This window comes from Stegostoma tigrinum, chromosome 44 (genome assembly GCF_030684315.1).
Source record: "Stegostoma tigrinum isolate sSteTig4 chromosome 44, sSteTig4.hap1, whole genome shotgun sequence".
Lineage (NCBI taxonomy): Eukaryota > Metazoa > Chordata > Chondrichthyes > Orectolobiformes > Stegostomatidae > Stegostoma > Stegostoma tigrinum.
Genome location: NC_081397.1, coordinates 15,110,326 through 15,130,107, shown reverse-complemented (window position 1 = coordinate 15,130,107; position 19,782 = coordinate 15,110,326). Strand labels below are relative to the sequence as shown.

Here is a 19,782-nt window from a genome sequence, read left to right as displayed (position 1 = left end):
GGTCCCAGCACCAATCCCTGTGGCACACCACAAGTCACAGGCCTCCAGTCCGAGAAAGAATCTTCAACTGTCACCCTCTGCTTTGTACCATCAAGCCAATTTTGAATCCAATGAGCTAGCTTTCCCTGTTCAAGTGAGCCACAACACACTGCAGCATCCCGGAGTTTCATAAAGCCAAGGAAGAACACAGATAGTGTCTTTAGAAATGACAGTTACTCAAAATGCATTGTTCGCAGATGCCACACAACTGATGGCAACAGGAAGACACAACACATCCAGTGATAGTAGTCACCAGACTATGCACTGAGGGTGTGAAATAACCACCAGGTTACTCTACCTCGTAAGAATCATGATAGCCCACGAAGTGACAGCCGCTGTTGAGAATGAAGGATCCAACATTCACAATTAGCAGAACCAATGCGATTTACAAGATACCATGCAAATACTGCCACAAACCTTACCCAAGGCAAACCGGGAGAAAACCCGCCATCAGGATTCATGGGCATCAACTCGCTGCCAAAAGTCATGGCCAACTATCACTCACCTTAATGCACATGGATAAAGAGGGACACCTGTTTGACTGGGACAACGTAGCCATCAGAGGACATCCCAAACAAAGACATGCACGAGAATTCAAACTAGAACTCCATTAACAAACATGTCCAGCTGGACACCACACACCAACCACTAAGAAACCAATCTGGAAGTGTTGCTCACCACCCCAGCAAACTGAGGCACATAAATAGCAAGAAGGACAGAATACCAACGTTTCATTCACGGTGCACTGATGATGTTATGTCGTATGGTGATGAAATGTCTGTGAACAAACTTACAAGCTCAGTGAGCAAGTCAACAGCATCGTATTTAATGAACTGACCCTGACATTTCCTGCAAGGCAAGCGTGAAAGTAATTATCAACATGTATCTGTCAATTTCCGCAATTTAACTGTCACTGTGATCAAACTCTGTCAGTTTCCGCTTGGTGGCCATGTGAGTACAGTTATCAATAAGGACGTTTCAGATTCCGCTCTGTGAATGAGAGTAATTATCAAACTGTACATGTCAGTCAGTTTATGCTGTGTGTAACTGGGAAGGCTGATTCCAGCATCTGCAGTTCTTGCTATGTCCAAGGTTGTTATCAATCTGTTCCTGTCAAGTTCGTCCATTTGGATATGTGCATGAAAGCAACATGCACCTATCATTTGCTTCTCTGTCAATTTGAGCGTCCAGTTACCAAGATGTACCTGTGAGAACCTACTCTGAATATTTGAGTACAGTCAGCAATCCGTGCCTGTCTCTCTGTGGATTTGTGATTGCAGTTTTAAGTTTGTAGCTGTCACTTGATGCTCTGTGAAATTGGGAGTGTTATCATCAATATATTCCTGCCAGTTTCAGTCTCTGTGAAAGCGAGTACATCAATGAATATATGCATGATAGTTTCTATTATGTGACTATGTGAACATTTTTAATCAACCTTTTACTTGCAGTTTCTGAAGTATCAATATGGTCAAATACTATTTTTTTCGTCTGACCCTACAATACGAATGTGTGAGGTTAGGTATCCATGCGTACTGGTCACTTTCTACTCCTAAAAGTGGATTAGGTTTCAGGCAGCCAAAAATATTATCCGTGGAAGCGTGATTCATTATGTGGAGTTGATATCAGAGTAATTCTATGCAGATTTTCTTCAAGTCCTGAGGGTATACTTTGGATAAGGATTCAGTCTACCCATCTTCAAAAATGGTGTAAATGTCAATGGGTTATGTTAGGTGAAATCTGTTTGAACTGGGTATTTTGAATGGAGAGAGAAGCAAAATAAAGTGGCATTCCTCCGTGTTGTTTTATTGTCGGTTTGAACATGTCTGACTGGAAATTAAAGTTCAACGGTGTCTGACTCAATCTGCTCCGTGACTGTGGAAAGGACGTTCTCTGCTGTGACAGTGGGAACATACCTGCTGTTTGTTAGGACGAGCTGGTCACAATTGGCTTTGTACTGAAGAAATGATACATTGCCTTGTTCCTTCAAGCGTTTGTCTGCAGGAAGGAAAAAACAGATAGCTCCTGTAAACCGTCATCAGATGGGTTTGAAAACATTTGACTGATCAATTCAACATTTCGCTAATAAACATTCAGATATTTAAATTATCACCAGGAATTTTAACAGAACTGTGGGCCTGATTGCACTCTTGCCCTGAGCTGCACTACATTTGATCAATTTTGAAAAATTCAACTCTGAGTGATGCACAGAAAGTAACCAACCCCCGTACAGCTCCATGACTGGAACTACCTAATGCAAGCTTGTCTGTGCATATGAGTTTAGTTACTGATCCATTCATGTCATTTCATTCATCTCAATCTCTACATTTTTATAATGTGTGCATACATTTATCAAATCATGACAACTTCAAACACACATGCCTGACAAATGAGAAAAACCCAAGGAACTGCAGATGCTGGAAATCAGCAACAAAAGTAGAAATTGCTGCAAAATCTCAGCAAGTCTATCAGCATATGAGTATGGAAATGAATGTTCTGAAGTTGAACCTCTGTTCTGAGGAAGTGTGACGGGACCTGTAATATTACTTGCTTTGTTTCCACGTGGATGGACTGACAGGTACAGGTACTGACTGACTCAGAACTATTTCAAAATACAGACATCATAACTAAAGATGTGATCCAAGGACTAACAGCTATGGAGTTCCATTTAAACTCCAGCAACAGATACATGATCTATACAAAATGATCATCACTCACACATATCTAGTCATAGACAACAACAGCACAGCAAACAGTCCTGTCTCTCCAAGCCAGCAATGATAGAAACAACAAGCCAATAATTACATCCATTCAGCCAGCATTCAATTTCCATAAATGTATCACGGTGGCAGGGGAACTACCATCTCCACCTTTATCGCAGGATTGTTCTCAAATTCTTCATCTTGTGGAACTAGAATTTTTTTGTTCTGTTGTACGCTAGAAGATTTTATAATCATGGACATTTATTTTTTAAAAAATAATAATTTAAATGGTAACTGGCTCTCCACTTTACATGAAACATTTAAAATGCTCAGTTTTCGAATGCAGGAAGATTGAAAGATCAATGGAGTGTGGCTGTCCATCTTGTTCCATAACAACGGTTCTTTTCAAAAAAATCTCATTATCTAAAACCTGGGTACTCACCCAATGGTCCTCAGTGTTAAATTTTAGTTTCCAAATTCTTCACAAAATAATTTGGCTCTCCTCTTTTGATGGTCTGTCACATATGGACCAAGTTCTGAAGGATAATAGAATGAAACCTGCAGGGCTATGGGATGTGTGCAGGAAGATGTGATTGTGATGCCCATCTGGGGGTGTTTGGGTCAGCATGGACATGATGCACCAAATGACCTCCTTCTGTTCTGTACCATTTTTACAATGATTGATTGGTCTAGACCAATGTTTCCCTGTCAGTCTCTGCTGTGTAATACAGAAGTAATTTGCCAAAGATTTAGAGGGACACATTGATAACTACACACACACATTCAACAGGTAGCAACTGACATGCATGGATCAGTAACTAAACACATATGCACAGACAAGCTTGCATTAGGTAGTTCTAGTCATGGAGCTGTACGGGTGTTAGTTACTTTCTGTGCATCACTCAATTAGAGTTGAAGTTTTTAAAATTGATCAAATGTAGTGCAGCTCAGGGCAAGAGTGCAATCAGACCCACAGTTCTGTTCGAATTCCTGGTGATAATCTAAATATCTGAATGCTTATTAGCTAGATGTTGAATTGATCAGTTAAATGTTTTCAAACCCATCTGATGACGGTTTACAGGAGCTGTTTTTTTTTGTGTCAGTTTTTGCTGCATGCCAGCATGAGCATATTTACCAATCTGTAACTTTCAGTTTCTCCCGTGTGTATCTGACAGTGTAGTTATAAATCTGTTATAACAAGGCACAGAGCTGGATGAACACAGCATGCTAAGCAGCATCAGAGGAACAGGAAAGCTGATGTTTCGGGCCTGGGCCCTTCTTCAGAAAGTTGTAGAGGTGTGAATACATTTATCATAGTTTGCCTGTCAGTTTCAGGGGTGTGTGTGTGTGTGTGTGTGTGTCAATGAATGAAGTTGTCAATCTGTCCCTGTCAGTATCTGAAATCAGAATATTCAAATGTGTTTGTGTAATTGTCAGTCTATCCCTGATACATTCATGGAGCAGAAACTGAGGTTTTGTTTTTAATATATTCCTGTCAGTTTCTGCTTGGGGAATGTGTGAGCATTTTTATAAACCTGTACCTAGCAGTTTCTGTATCATCAAGACAGGAATTTAGTTATTAATCTGTACCTGTTAACTTTGGTTTTGTGAAGAACTGGGTGTAGCTATTGATCTGTATTTGTCAGTAGCTGCTCGTGAAGATGTGATTGTAATTATCAAACTGCCCCTCTCAGTTTCTGCTGTGTCATATGTGAGTTTAGTTGTCAATCAATACCCATCCATTCCTGCGTCATGAATGTGGGAGTGCATTGCAAAAAAAATGTCAAATTTCTGTGAATGTGCAAATATAGATCACAATCTCTACATTTTCATAATGTGTGCATATATTTATCAATCTGTACCTGTCAGTTATTTTGCATTCTGAATGTGTGCATAATTGTCATTGTCCCTGTCGTTTTCTGATACGTGAAGACAAGAGTGTAGTTATCGATATACAAAGAATAAAGAGAACAAAGAAAATTACAGCACAGGAAAATACCCTTCCGCCCTCCAAGCCTGTGCCGATCGAGATCCTCTGTCTAACCTGTCATCTATTTTCTAAGGGTCTGTGTCCCTTTGCTCCCTGCCCATCCAGATACCTGTCCAAATAGATCTCAAAAAATGCTAATGTGTCTGCATCTACTACCTCCACTGGCAACGCATTCGAGGCACCCGTCACCCTCTGTATAAAGAACTTTCCACACATATCTCCCTTAACCTTTCATCCTCTCACTTTGAACTCAGGACCCATAGTAATTGAGTCCCCCACACTGGGAAAAAGCTTCTTGCTATCCACCCTGTCTATATCCCTCATGATTTTGTAGACCTCATTCAGATCCCCGCCTCACTCTCCGTCTTTCTAATGAAAATAATCCTAATCTACTCAACCTCTCTTCATAGCCAGCACCCTCCATACCAGGCAACATCCTGGTAAACCTCCCCTGCACCCTCTCCAAACAGTCCACATCCTGTTGGTGATCTGGCGACCAGAACTGTACACAGTATTCTAAATGTGGCCGAACTAATGTCTGATACAACTGTAACATGACCTGCCAACTCTTGTACTCAATACCCCGTCCGATGAAGGAAAGCATGCCATATGCCTTCTTGACCACACTATTGACCTGCGTTGCCACCTTCAGGGAACAAAGGACCTGAACACCCAGATCTCTCTGTTCATCAATTTTCCCTAGGACTCTTCCATTTACTGTATAGTACACCCTTGAATTAAATCTTCCAAAATGCATCACCTCGCATTTGCACGGATTGAACTCCATCTGCCCAACTCTCCAGTCTATTTATATTCTGCTGTCATCTCTGACAGTCCCCCTCACTATCTGCTACTCCACCAATCTTAATGTCATCTGCAAACTTGCTGCACAGACCACCTACACCTTCCTCCAGATCATTTATGTATATCACAAACAACAGTGGTCCCAGCACAGATCCCTGTGGAACACGACCGGTCACAGGTCTCCAATTTGAGAAACTCCCTTCTACTACTACTCTCTGCCTCAATGATATGTGATTGTCACTTTCTTCTCTCTGGCTGAGAGAGTATTTTCTCTCATTTCTGCCAGTCAGACCCTGCCCTGTAAATCTGAGAAACTAATTATTAAGCTATACCTGTCGCTATCTGATTTGTAAATGCATTTATCATTCTCTCCCTGTCAAGTTTCTGCTGTGTAAATGTGCAAGTGAAGTTATCGATCTGTGACTGTCAGTTTCAGCTGAATATTGCTCTTTCAACATCTGCAGGTTTTCTTTGATGTTCAAATATCTGCTCATTAACATGAATAAGATTTTATCTGCAGCTATGTAAGGTGCTGTAAGTGAAACCGTCAGTGTTTATACCATTCGCTAACTCTAGCAGTGCGGCTGAAGTTTGAGTATGTTCCACAATATTCATTCTATGGTACAGTTTAAGTTTTATTCTAATATTGGTCAGTCTCTGGTTTGAATGTGTTGAGTTTAATGTGCACATTTTTGTTGCAAGTTCACTGTACGAATCATTCTTAATTGTAAGTCAAAAAACTTGGTATCTGCTTGAACATATGTTATTTTCTGCCTGTTTTCAGGTCAATATTTAATTTCCTTCAGGTAGATTTAAAACTTTATATTCGGCAGTGGGTTCTGCTATTCAGTTTGTGGGGTAAACAAATTCAATGGCAATATAGGTTTCAATCTGACACTTGTCCTGATATGCAATTCCTCCAGTTTGTACAAAAGGAAAAAAAAACTTCAGTTACCTCTCTCAGTCTAAGACACCGTGAGATATTTGGAGGTACAATGAATCTCTTGTTCAATCTACTACTTGGACTACTTCATGGGAAGTAATTATGTCAAAAAATTCACACAATTTTTTTTAATGATGTCGCAAACAATTGATACTTAATTTATGACCATGGCCATTACCATGTAGTTAAATCCTACAGGGAGTGCATGGAGATTGGAGAACTGAGCTCACTTTTTGTTCTGTTTGTCTCTTTCATAGAAGGCTAGCTCTCTGACCTGAAATCTGAGAGTAGAAATCATTTTTAGTGTTACATGTGCTGAGGCTTGAAGTGTACATGGTCTTCATGGCTATTAGATGTTGAGGAATGTGTGTTGGAACAGTGCATCTATGTATTTGGAATACATTGTAAATCACTCAGTAAGTCGGTGCGTGTGTGCGCGCGCGCATGTGCAGTTTATGTTATGTGCTCTCAGTAACCATTTTATGTCACACATTTGGAAGTCACATTATTTAATTCTTCTCTCTATGCATGGGACATCAATTTGTCAAAACATAGACACCGTCCTGCTCAGTTACTGATAACGTGAATGTTTTCTTCCATATCTGTACTCACACTGTGCGAAGTAACTATGTAACTGCATGAACTATTTCTTCACTTGACAGTAACTTGAAAAACATGCTTACTAAATGCAGATTTAGTGCAGTTCCTCGGTGTCCGTCTCAGATGAAGATTCAGTCTGTGACTTTTCAAAAATGTTGTAAATATCAGTAGGCTATGAATGAAGAAAATTATAGCAACCGAGGAGGTGTGCATTGGGAAGAGAGAAAACAAACTACTTGTATTTTGTTGCTTGTATTTGACTGTTGGCTTGAATGCATTTCTCTGGAAATTGAGATCACCGTGTCTCTGACTCAAACTGCTCGACGCCTGTGGAAATGATCCATTCTGACAGCGGTAACATACCTGCTGTTTGTGAGAAGCAGCTGCTCACACTTGGCTTTGCACCAAGGAAATGATACACTGTCTTGGTCCTTCATGTATTTGCCTGGATGAAAACAGAAGAGAAACATTCTGTAAATCAGCATCAGCCAGGTTTGACAATCTCAAACAGATTAACGTACATTCAGTTGATAATTATTAGGATGTTTCTTTTCTTCAACTTCACCTGACAATGCAGCAGAGCTCCAAAAGCTTGAGATTTTAAAATAAGCCTATTGGACTATCACACAAATCGTGAGACTTCGGCCTTTTCTTTGAAGCCATCAATTCAAACACAGGTCTAACTCAGCGAGGTCCAGAAACTGAACAATTGCACAGCTGCATCTAAAGGTGCTACCTGAGGATGCTGTAATATTGACACAGTTTGTGTTACCAGATCCCAACACACTAACTGTTGTAAAGAAGCACAACAAACACTATTTCAAATGTTTTTGCTCGAGACATAGAATCTGTTGACTCCAATCTGCATCCTTTACAGGATTCTTATATTTCCACCATCTTGCCTGTGTTTCCACTATTCTTTGCACAATGACGATAAACAGTGTGAAACAGTAGCCAAACAAGCAGCATTTGGGGCAGGGCCACCAATGGCATGGACTGCTTTTCCCAATAATTCCCAACAACAAACATCAATGGGTCATTCCCTAATTCCCTTCTCTCCTACTGTGAAGAAAGCAACTGGGGCTGTGGGGAAAAGGGCAGAGAATGCTTCAACCTGAGGCGTCGGCCCTTTGTGGAGCAATAATAGAGCTCTTCCCCAGGTCATGTTAATAACTCCCTGCCTCCAGCTATCTCAGAATTGAATGAGCAATGTTCGGGCTGCCCAAGTCGAAGAGACACCGAATGGCTGGCAGCTAAGCTGTTCCTCTAGCCCTGCTGCCTATGACTGACACGTGGTTAAACAGAACGAATGAATAAAGCCTGCTCCAGCATTTAACAAAGACACAATGGTACTTTGGAGAAGAGGTTATTCCGAGGCAAAAGGGAGCATTGCACAAACAACAGCTGCAAGATTTGTTGGAGACAGTTTGAAGGTTTGCAACAAAGATTGAAGGGGACAGTAAATTCTGCAAGAAACAAACAGTTGAACTCATGGGATTATGGCTCATAAAAAAATCTACAGAATCAAACAAGTTCATTAAAATTGATAAGCAATTGACTTCAGTCCCTTTAATGAAAGGATGTTGTCCCATTAGATGAATATAGTTAGTTAGGACGAGGGGTGTCAATCATCCCAAAGACAGCTGGCCTAGCTAATCATGAAAACAGCAGATAACTCCATCTTGCAGCAATATTCACGCTATTAAGAAATTGGTTCCAGTTAAAGATCCTTCAGATGGATTTCAATGTAATTCTAAATCTATATATAAGCATTAGGGGAGAAGATTCAAACATGGGTATGAAAGTTAATTAGTCACCAGAAGGTTTCCTATGTCACTAAAGGAATGCCTGGTGCATCCAATAAGAAGCAAATGGCTCACAATTCATTAGCTCCAACAGAGCTAAGAGTAGGGTAAGCATAATGCTTTAAATAAAACTCACTTTAGAATACAATTAATATCATGAATCTCACAGCAAGTCGTAAGAATCAACTCAGCAATAGTAAGCCCTGCCAATGCTGCAGTTGGAGATAACACAATGTGGAGCTGGAGGAACACAGCAGGCCAGGCAGCATCAGAGGTGCAGGAAAGTTTAAGTTGTGGGTCAGGACTCTTCTTCAGAAGCATCAACTTTCCTGATACTCTGATGCTGCCTGGCCTCCTAGTAGGAGTCAACTGTCTGTTTTATTATGATTCAGACAGTGGGAAAATAAGAGGAGTAACAGAATTTAATAGAGACACAAAATTAATACAATTGACAGCAGAATTCAAGATAGCCTGATAGGTAAGCGATTCTGGGGCATGACTGAAGGTGTACAGCCAGTAACTTTGAAAAGCGAATTAATAGATGCATGGAAAGATCCCATGGCCTGGTGATTACATTGTCTGTTAAACATTATGTGATTGTGGCGACTCTTGGCCTGGCTAATAGAGGGCCCATCTTCAGTTAGGAGTTTCAAAGGATTTGTTGTATAGAATAAGGGGAAAGGCACAGTGATCCCGTTGCATTGAATCACTGCAACAAAATGTATAATACTGTATTCCACTGTGAGAATCAGAGTGTCATCAATCGCTTTCCAATCTGAGCTAAAAATTAATGATGTAACTGCATCTTCAAGAGGGGTGGCTGTGGCCCTCTCCCCACATGATCTGGTGACTGGTTGACGAAATACTGCCACGGGCCTGAATTCTGCCTGCCCCGAGTCTTTGTCCAAGGTCTGGAGTTTCACTCCTGCAGGGAATCAAAGAAGTGGATTGAAAATTTGGCCCATTCAATTTGCTCCACTGTTCAATGACAATATCTGATCCAAGTGAGCTGTTAACTATCGTATTCATTCACCTTGAAGTTTATCCCATAAGTATTAATTCAATGTTGAAAGAACAGACAGAGAAATGAAAGAAATGGGACATTCTCACTGAAGCAACACATAAGTATTGGATGACACCCTGTGTCACAGTGGTATCTAGATGGAAGTGGTCGTGGGCTTGGAAGGCACTGTCTATGGAGCATTGGTGAATTCCAGCTGTGCATCTTCTGGAAGGTACACATTGCTGCTTGAGTATTGGTGTCTGAGGGAATGGACGTTTGCGGATGTGGAGCCAATCAAGTGTTTCTCTCCTGGATGGTATCTTGCTTCTGGTGTGTTTGTGGAGCTGCACTCATCCGGGTAAGTGGGGCTAAACCATCACATTCCTGACTTGATCACATGAGATGTTGGATAGGATTTGGGGAAGCAGGAGACCAGACACTCACTGCAGGATACCCAGACTCTGACTTGTCCTTGCAGTATCTGTATTTATGTACAGAATCAGTTCGAGCATCACAGCGTCCATGAGTGAAACAGAATGGGAACAGACCCTTTCATCCAACTGGTCTGCAATAGATTAACATCCCAATCTGACCTCGTCCCATTTGCCAGCATTTTGCACATATCCCTCTCATGTCGACCTGTTCATCTACCCGTCCAATGGTGTTTAAAACTTATCATTGTACCCTCCACAAGGCGTACCTCTGTCAGCTTGTTCCAGACATGCCCCACACTCTGCACTAAAGAAATCTCCCTCAGGTCTCTTTTAACATTGACCCTCTCACTGTAAACCTATGCCCTTAAGGTTTCGGCTCCACCACCCGAGAAAAAGAGACCATGGCTATTCACCCTATCCATGCCCCTCATGACTTTATAAACCTCTACAAGGTCACCCCTCGGTCTCTGACGCTGCAGGGGAGAAAGCCCGAGCCTGTTCACCCTCTCCAAACAGTTCACACCATCTGGTCCAGCTAACATCTCTGTAAATATTTGCTGCGCCCTCTCCAGTTCAACAACTTCCTTCCGACAGCAGTTTGGCCAGAACTTTAAGCAGTAAAAGTGGACCCAAAACATTTCCTGTACAGCCACAACATGACATCTCAACTCCTATTCTCAATGCACTGACCAATGAAGGCAAACACTTGCTTCACCACCTTATCTACTTGCGACTCCACTTTCAATGAACTACGCACACAAACACCTTGGCGTCTTTGTTGGGGAACACTTCCCACGGCCCTCCTATTAACTGTCAAACCCCTCTCCTGTTTTGAACAATGAGAATGTGAGAGTTATTATCATTCTTTTCTTGTCAGTTACTGCAACGTGAACAAGAGCAACTATTAATGTATGCCTTTCCGTTTCTGTTATGTCCATTTGTGAGTTTAGTAATTGTTGCAAACACCAGTTTTTGCTGTGTGACTGTGAGAGTGAAGTTCTCAATCCAAAATAATCAATTTCTACTCTTGTGCATCAAAATAGTTTTATTCTCTGGCCACCAGTGATATTCTGTGACTGTGCTTCAATCTGAGAGAATAGTTATGAGGGCGTAGAGAGTGAGCCTTAACCCCATTTCCATTTGCAGTTTATGAGCTTTCTGTCAGTCTGAGGGGGTAAGGAGGTGGAGAGCAGATTATATTCCCAACAATTTGTGGAAACAGTTGAAGAGTACAAATGTTCTAGAGCAAGCACAATGGGCTGAATGGCCTGCTTCTGACACGTACTTGGTCTGTATTTCTGAGGCATTTTCATGAATCCAGGTGTTGGATAGTGCGTCAGTGTAAAGATATCATGTAGAAATGGACAGACAAGCTTATTTTTCTTTTAAAAAAGCTGGCCCTGTGAGTCAGTGTAGGCTGTTTCCAGTTTTACTGAGATACTTAGTTTCACTTTGTGTACTGGGATATTGAGTTTTTTTTTCATTTATTTATTTGGAGAATTTTATTCTGTATCTGACAGACCATGCTGCATTCTCTACTTGTCAGGCTTTGGCAGAGAAAGTGCATTTGCATTTCACATTATTTAATTTCTGTGTCTTTGTATGGGACATCATTCATCAAAAGATAATTTTAGTCCTAAATAAAAACTCAAAAAACTTCAGGTGCTGCAAGTCAGAAACAAACATGGAATTTGCAGGAAACGCAAAGCAGGTCTGGCAGCACGTGAAGAGAAATCATGGTTAACTTTTCAAACACTTCCTCAGTTCTGCGCAAAGGTCACTGGATCCGAAACATTAATTCTGATTTCTCTTCACGCATGCTGCCAGGCCTGCTGAGCTTTTCCAGAAAATTCTGTTTTTGTTTACTATTTCTGTCCTCAGTCACTGATAAACATCAAAAGTTTCCTTCCATATTTGTACTCAATACCTACTCCATATAATGGTCATTGTCACAACTTGATCTGTTTGTATCAGACTTAAATGGAACTGCAGATGCTGGAGAATCCGAGATAACAAGGTGTGGAGCTGGATGAAGACAGCAGGCCAAGCAGCATCTCAGGGGCAGGAAAGCTGACATTTTGGGCCTAAACTTTTCATCAGAAACATCAGCTTTCCTGCTCCTATGATGCTGCTTGGCCTGTTGTGTTCATCCAGCTCTAAACCTTGTGATCAGGTTGTATACCTGGATTATAACTATAAAAATACCCTCGCTTAATGTGAATTCAATGTAGTTATTGAGAGTATATTTGTGACATAAATTCAATCTATTCTCTTCAAATGCTGTGAATGACAATGGGCTGTCAAAGATAAACTTTACTGGAACTGGGTTAGTTTATATTGAGAAGAGGAAAAAAAAGGTTACATTTTGTATTTTGTTGGTGGCATTTGTTCGCTGGTTTAATTGTTTCTTTATGGAAATTGCGTTCAATGCGAGTCTTACTTAAACCGCGACTGTGGAAAGCACAGTCTCCGCTCTGACAGTGGGAACATACCTGCTGTTAGTAGGAGCAGCTAGTCACACTTGGTGTTGCACCACGGAAACGTGACATTGTCTTGACACATCAGATAATTGCCTGGAGAAAGACAAAAGAGAATTCTCCCGTAAATCGACATCTACCGAGTTTCAAAATATCAAAGCTCATCAATAGAAAATTTCGTGAATACTCATGATAATTCCTTGTTTTAAAGCCAACGAGTCGAACAGAAAAGGGTCCGGTTACACAACTAACCCGGGTTCCTCCTCTTTCTTTTAGCGAAATTCTAAAACAATTTACTAAGATACAAAAGCTAACCAGATCCACGAATGGAATGCTTACACGGTTCAATATCCAGCTCCCAATACACGAACTATTGAAGGGAAGCACAACAGGCACGATTTCAAATATTTTGCTGGAAACTCTTAATCCGGTGACTGCTATGTTTCTCCTTCGCGGGATGAGCCCGTTTGCACACACTGCTTTGTTTTATTCACGGTTCAATGCAAACTCGCAACTAACAGCGTGAAACAGCAGCCAAACAATGAATTTCCATCAGTGTTTAGAAGACTAAAAGCGACAAGCCTGACCCCCAGCAGCAGCTTCTTGCCGCTGCGTCTCCCTCAGCAGGCCCACACACAGCCCGAGAAAGGCCTCCCTCTCCCCGCCCCCAGGCCGCTCACTCCAAGTTCCGGGACCAGTTCCTGCTCCGCTCTCTGATCAAGGGTCTCGGCCCGAAACGTCAGCTTTTGTGCTCCTGAGATGCTGCTTGGCCTGCTGTGCTCATCCAGCCTCACATTTTATTATCCTGCTCCGCTCGGCCTCTTACCAACAGTCCCCGGGTCTCCCTGAACTGAGCCCGAATCAATGGCAGTCTCGGAGCCCACTCTGTGTCCCAGACTCACATCTCGATGCGCTGCTGGAAGGAGCCTGCTGTTCCCTCGCTTCCCTGGGCGCTGGTCTCTCCATTGCGGCCTGTTTCAAACAAACCTCTTCCACTCACTGAGTCAATGCCCCTCAATAGCGGCTCAGCGGAAAGCTTCAGGCATGCGCTCCTCTGGTCAGCAACAAGCAGCTTTTTCGGGGTGGGCATAGCAAGGATCACGCATGCGCTGCTTTCCCCGCTGTGTCCCAGAAACAAACATCAATTGGTTACTTCCCCAATTCCCTATCCTCCCAGTTTAAGCAAAGCGAATGGAGGCTGTGGGGGAAATGGCATAAAGTGTTTCAAACTGGGGCATTGGCCCTTTGTGAAGCTCCAATGGAGCTCATTCCCGGGTCATGTTAATATCTGCCTCCCCCCGGCTTTCTCACAATCTGGTGGGGAAGCGGAGAAGCTGGCAGCCGTTCGGCCCATTTAATATTCTCTACTATTCAATAAAATCACGTCTGATCTCATGTTAACTGTGATATTTAATTCTGCTGGTCTTCGTCCCATATTGACTCACAGAGCGATGGAATAAATGCGACATTATGACGAAGGCAGAATGTAACTGCTGTGGGAAGTCTTGCAGCGCAGAGGTAGTTTCCCTATTTCTGGGTCAGGTGGGCCGTCCTAAAGCCACACCCGGACCAGAGGAGTGTAATAATATCCCTGGGCCCGATGCAAATACCAGTTTGGAATTGATGACTGATTTTATTCTCAGTATGCTGCAGGCAGAAACCTTGTGATGAATGGGTTACCGCAACGAATGACCCACCTGTTTTTTCTGGTTTGCACATTCCTGGGAAGAGGACGTCTCTGGCTTGGTCCAGCATTTATTGCGCGTCCCTAGTTTCCCCCATTGAGAAGTTGGTGCTGAGCCACCTTCTAAAATAGTTCTGGTCCATGTGCTGCCCACATTGCAGTTCGCAGGTAGATCCAGGGTCTTGATTCAGAGACAGTGAAGGCAAGGGGACGTATTTCCAAGTTAGGATTGTGGGTGATTGGAGGGAAACGTGGCTAGTATCAAGGTGGTGTTCCTCCACATCAACTGCCCAAGCCCTTTCAAATGGATATATTCGTGAGTATGGATGGTGGTCTTTTTACAGTCTACAAAACTGTCATTTTAGAGGGCTATTTAACACCGTTTTTGAAATTTGAGAAGAGATTCACTAGTATTTGCAGAGTATGTAAGGCTCGAGTCATATAGAAAGGATGGATAGGGGTCAAGATCCATAACGTTTCCTGTCCCTAAGATGCTGCTTGACCTGCGAGGTTCATTCAGTTCCACACCGTGTTTTCATGGATAGGCTGGGGCTTTTTTTCACTGGAGAGTAGGATGTTGAGAAGTCACCTTCTCACAGTTTGTAAAATACTGATGGGGTGAGACAGAGTTAATGGTCGTTGAACTTTGTTTGGGATGGAGGGAATAGAAAACCAGGGCGGACATTTTAATGTTACAGGCGAGAGATTGAAAAAAAAGACACGAGGGGCGTTTTTTAAACATAGAACACGGAAGGATGTGGAATAAACTACCTGTCGAAATGGTCGACGTGGCTATAATGACATTAAAACGACATTTGGAGAAGTGCATAAACACGACAGTTTTGAAAAGAAATAGGTCAGGGGCAGGTAGATGGAACGAATTCAATTTGGTATTATACTCGGCCTCTACTGATTGGACTGAACGGTCTGTATCCTCACTGTATGACTCTGTGGGGGAAAAAAAAAAGAGACAAGCCATTGAGTTGGATGATCTGCCATTTTCATGGTGAGTGGGAGGAGAGGTTTGAAGGGCTGATGGGTGTTATTTGCCCAGTTGCTATTCTTTACGTTTATATGAGTGTGATTCCCAGAAACGATGTTGAGTATTGTCACTGCAATGAAAAAAAAACTGATCTCGGTGATCAATGTAACTTCAAACCAGATGAGTGGCTCTTGCAGCTGAATATGCAGCAGAACGAATCTCCGGCGCACAGACCTCGGAGAGTTTCACAATTACTGAGGAGAAAAACTACAACTAATTCCCTGGGTACCGGAGCACAGGCTGAAAGGGGGAGAAAGTACATACTCCCGCAGGTACATTTAGAGATATTTCTGCCCTGTGACTGTATGGATGTGAATATTGAGTCAGAGAGACTGTAGGAAAAGGGCGGGCGGGATAGTCACACGGAAATGTGCTTGTGTGTCCGCTCATATCATGATATTTCCACGTCTCTCTTGTGCAAATCAAAAAGATATTCATTTCAAATCATCCCCCTGCTCCTCCACTAAACCCTAAAGATAGAATTCAAGGCAATATATTTGTTGATTTCAAGATTTCAGTCTAAAAATGATGATAATGCCAGCGCTCAGCTCAGACAGCGCGATCAGTGCAGCAAAAAATGCGGTAAAATCGACAACGGAGCCGTCAATTCGAGTGAAAACCTTTCAGCCGCAAACCTTCCCGTGTCAGGGTCAGGAACGATCGAGCCTGGCTCTCTGGAGATGCGGAATGGCAGAGGAATTGGAGAGTTTGTGCCGAGAGAGAAACACAGACAGGCAGCAGGAGCAGGGAGCTGAGGGCAGGTTGTCTCCGCGCCGTCCGCTCGCTGCCTTTAAGTTGCTCAGTGCCGCCACCAGCAGCTTCATTGCTGACCCAGTTCAGTCTGACAGAGAGAGATTCAGCGCAGAGTTCCCGACATGAGCGACAGTGCAGCCGCCGAAACGGCTCCTCCAGCCTCCGCCAGCACCAAACCCAAGTCTCCAAAGAAGAAGAAGGCGGCGGCTCCCAGGAAGAAACCAGCCGGTCCCGGGTTGGGCGAGCGGATTGTGAAGATTGTCGGGGAGAACAGCGATCGGAAGGGGACGTCTCTGGTCACTATAAAGAAGGCGCTGCAGAGAAGCGGGGTCAATGTGGAGAAGCAAAATGCACAGATCAGGATGGCTGCCAAGAGGTGCCTGGCGAAAGGCTCCCTGGTTCTGGTGAAGGGCCAGGGCGTCTCCGGCTCCTTCAAACTCGCAAAGAATCCAGTCAAGGCAAAAGTGGGAAAGAAGGCGAGACCAGCAGCAGCCGCCAAGAAAGCAGCCGTGAAGAAAACAACGGCCAAGAAGGTGGCAGCGAAGAAGTCCCCAGCCAAGAAAGCAACAGGCAAGAAAGCGGGCGGCAAGAAGGCAGCAACGCCAAAGAAAGCGGCGAAGAAAGCAGCGCCGAAGAAAAAGACTCCCATGAAGAAGGTGATAAAGACCAAGAGCCCCAAGGCCGCCAAGCCGGCCCCGAAATCGAGGAAACCGAAGGCCAAGCCCAAAGCGAAAGTGACCAAGAAAGCAGCAAAGAAATGAAGCAGTCCGTGTAACATGTAACAACCTGAACCCAAAAGCTCTTCTCAGAGCCGGACACATCTCTCAGGAAAGAGCTGAGCCCGGATCGAATGATCCCTGAAATAACATGGTGCAGAGCTGGATGACCATAACAGGCCAAGCAGCATCAGAGGAGCAGGAAAGCTGACGTTTCGGGCCCAGATCCTTCTTCCTGCTTCTCTGGTGCTGCTTGGCTTGCATCCGACTCTACACCTTGTTATTTCAGATTGTCCAGCATCTGCAATTCCGTCTATCTCTCAAATGATCCCTGTCCCGGTTCCGAGTGCAGACACAGCATAAACTTGAATTGATTCGAGTAACTGAAATATCACATTTCCGAGAGCAGAGACTGAGAATGGGGATGGTATCACATGGGGAGGGTCACTGGAACTGCATCTGGCTATTTCATACCGCGACTTGTAATTCTGCCCAGACACAAATCTTACATAATGCAGTACATGCATCTCATTAACCCTTCCAGGAATGTTAATTTGTTTAATTTTGATGATAGGACCTCTGGCGATGTTTTAACGGTGTATTCCTCCCATTTACCTGCGAAAGACATTTCAGGCAGTAATTACAAATTGTGTTCGGAATGTTTACAATCTGGGAGAAATAAACATGTCCCGAAAAAAAGGGATTTTGCAATTAATCGCTTTGAAGATGTTTAATTCGGCGTGTTTGATAAGATTGATTACCCACGGTTACACGGCTGGTTGATCAGTTTGCCTGAGCTGTATCAATCTCCGCGCTTCCCTCCTGCCTGTTACAGACAGATCAGATCCCGTGTCCTGTCCGCGCTGTGGGCAAGGTCGGTTTCAAGCAAATTGGTGTGTTAGCAGCGCATGCGCGTTCCTTACTCCCAAACCACCAAGACGCCGGCAGCCGATGAAAGGAGCGCATGCGTGAGACCCTCCCCCAGTGATGGCATTGAGGAGTGTTGACTCAGTGAGTGGAAGAGGTTTGTTTGAAACAGGCCGCAATGGAGAGACCAGCGCCCAGGGAAGCGAGGGAACAGCGGGCTCCTTCCAGCAGCACATCGAGATGTGAGTCTGGGACACAGAGGGGGCTCCGAGACCGGCATTGATTCGGGTTCAGTTCAGGGAGAACCGGGGGCTGTTGGTCAGAGGCGGAGGGGAGCAGGAACTGGTCCCGGAACTTGGAGTGAGCGGCCTGGGGGCGGGGAGAGAGAGGCCTTTCTCGGGCTGTGTGTGGGCCTGCTGAGGGAGACACAGCGGCAAGAAGCTGCTGCTGGGGATCAGTCTTGTAGTTTTTAGTCTACGAAACACTGATGGAAATTCATTGTTTGGCTGCTGTTTCACGCTGTTAGTTGCCAGTTGTGGGGCTTCCGATAAAGGACGTAGATTGGAGTTAACAGATTATACGTCTCGGGGGGAAAAAACACATTTGAAACAGCGGCTGCTGTTCTTTTCAACAGTGTGTTGGGATCTGGTAACATGAGCTGTGTCAACAGTGTAGCATCTTCAGGTCGCACCTCAGATGGAGCTTTGCAATTATTGCTCAGTTTCTGAATCTCACTCCGTTGGTATCGAATTACATATTTGAAAAACAATTCCTCAGACAAGGAGCAGCTCGATTTAAGAATGGAATCAGACTTGTGTTTGAATTGATGCCCTTTAAAGAAAAGACTGTGTCAAGAGAATTCTATGCTGTGGTCCAACAGGTTTATTTTGGAGTTCTGTTGCTTTGGGAAGTGAAGTTCAAGAAACGAAACACCCTAATAACTGTTCACTGAATATATGTTAATCTGACTGATATTGTTAAATTTGGCTGATGTTGATTTACAGGAGAACTCTTCTGTCTTCCTCCAGGAAAGTACTCGAAGAAACAATATTTCCTTGTTACAAAGCCAAGTGTGAGCAGTTGCTTCTAACTAACACCAGGCATGTTCCTGCGATCAGAATGGAGAGTATCTTTTCCATAGTCAGAGTGGATTGGATCAGACTTGTTTTGAGCTCAATTTCCAGAGACTTTTCCAAGGAAACAACTAACCAAGCACAACTGAGGAAAGGCAAGTTTATTTTTTTTTGTTTTCATTGTCAATTGACATCATGCTCGTTCCAATTAATATCATTTGTAGCCCCTTAACATTTCAAACATGATGTGAATGTTAACAGCTGACTCCTTGTTGAAAGTACTGAAAACAGCAACTGAATCAAGTTTGCATTTAGGAAAGGTATTTTATAATATCTCAAACCGGATAGAGAGACTCCTCCTACCACCCCCTTTGATCATGACCCTGCCCCAATCGCCAAAACAATATCAACTCCCAGACCATCCACAACCTCAGCACCTCAGGTACTCTCCTGCCAACAGCCTCTGACCTCATCTTTCCCCAACGCCATGTTAACTGTTTCTGCCTTATCCCTAAAATCCACAAACCCGACTGCCCCGTTGATGCACACTGTCTCTCACGCTCCCACTTTCTGCAGTCAAATTGGGTGGCCACGGGTACCCGCATGGGCCCAAGCTATTCCTGCTTCTTGTAGGATACATGGACCAGCCCCTCTTCTGCAGCTACACTGTCCCCACCCCCACCTCTTCCTCTGTTATTTCGATGACTGTATCGGTGCCACCTCGTACTCCCTCAAGGAACTCACAGTTCATCCACTTTACTAACAGCTTCCACCCCAAGTTTAACTTCACCTGGACCATCTTAAGTACATCTCTCTCCTTCCTGGACAACTCTGTTTGCATTTCTGGAAACTG

The 19,782-nt window shown here is 43.5% G+C and overlaps 1 protein-coding gene and 1 long non-coding RNA gene across 5 annotated transcripts; one reads left to right on the top strand and one right to left on the bottom strand.

Annotated features, from left to right (window-relative positions):
• Positions 1-1,821: 1,821 nt before the first annotated feature.
• LOC132206865 (uncharacterized) lies at positions 1,822-13,875 on the bottom strand. 4 transcript variants are annotated; one of them, XR_009443212.1, is made up of 4 exons: positions 13,697-13,871; positions 12,810-12,890; positions 7,439-7,520; positions 1,822-2,034 (listed from the first exon to the last, which is right to left on the bottom strand). It is a non-coding gene; the product is annotated as an uncharacterized LOC132206865 (long non-coding RNA). The 4 variants fall into 4 exon arrangements; XR_009443209.1 differs by lacking the exon at positions 1,822-2,034 and having other exon boundaries at positions 3,795-7,520; positions 13,697-13,875; XR_009443210.1 differs by lacking the exon at positions 1,822-2,034 and having other exon boundaries at positions 3,795-9,805; positions 13,697-13,872.
• A 2,481-nt stretch (positions 13,876-16,356) lies between these two features.
• LOC132206856 (histone H1-like) lies at positions 16,357-17,704 on the top strand. Its single transcript, XM_059641960.1, has one exon. The coding sequence runs from the start codon at positions 16,396-16,398 to the stop codon at positions 17,032-17,034; it is 639 nt and encodes a 212-aa protein (XP_059497943.1). The 5' UTR covers positions 16,357-16,395; the 3' UTR covers positions 17,035-17,704.
• The last annotated feature ends 2,078 nt before the right edge of the window (positions 17,705-19,782 follow it).

Coding starts and splice junctions, on each gene's coding strand:
- LOC132206856 (XM_059641960.1), top strand. CDS start 16,396: ATGAGCGACAGTGCAGCCGCCGAAACGGCTCCTCCAGCCTCCGCCAGC.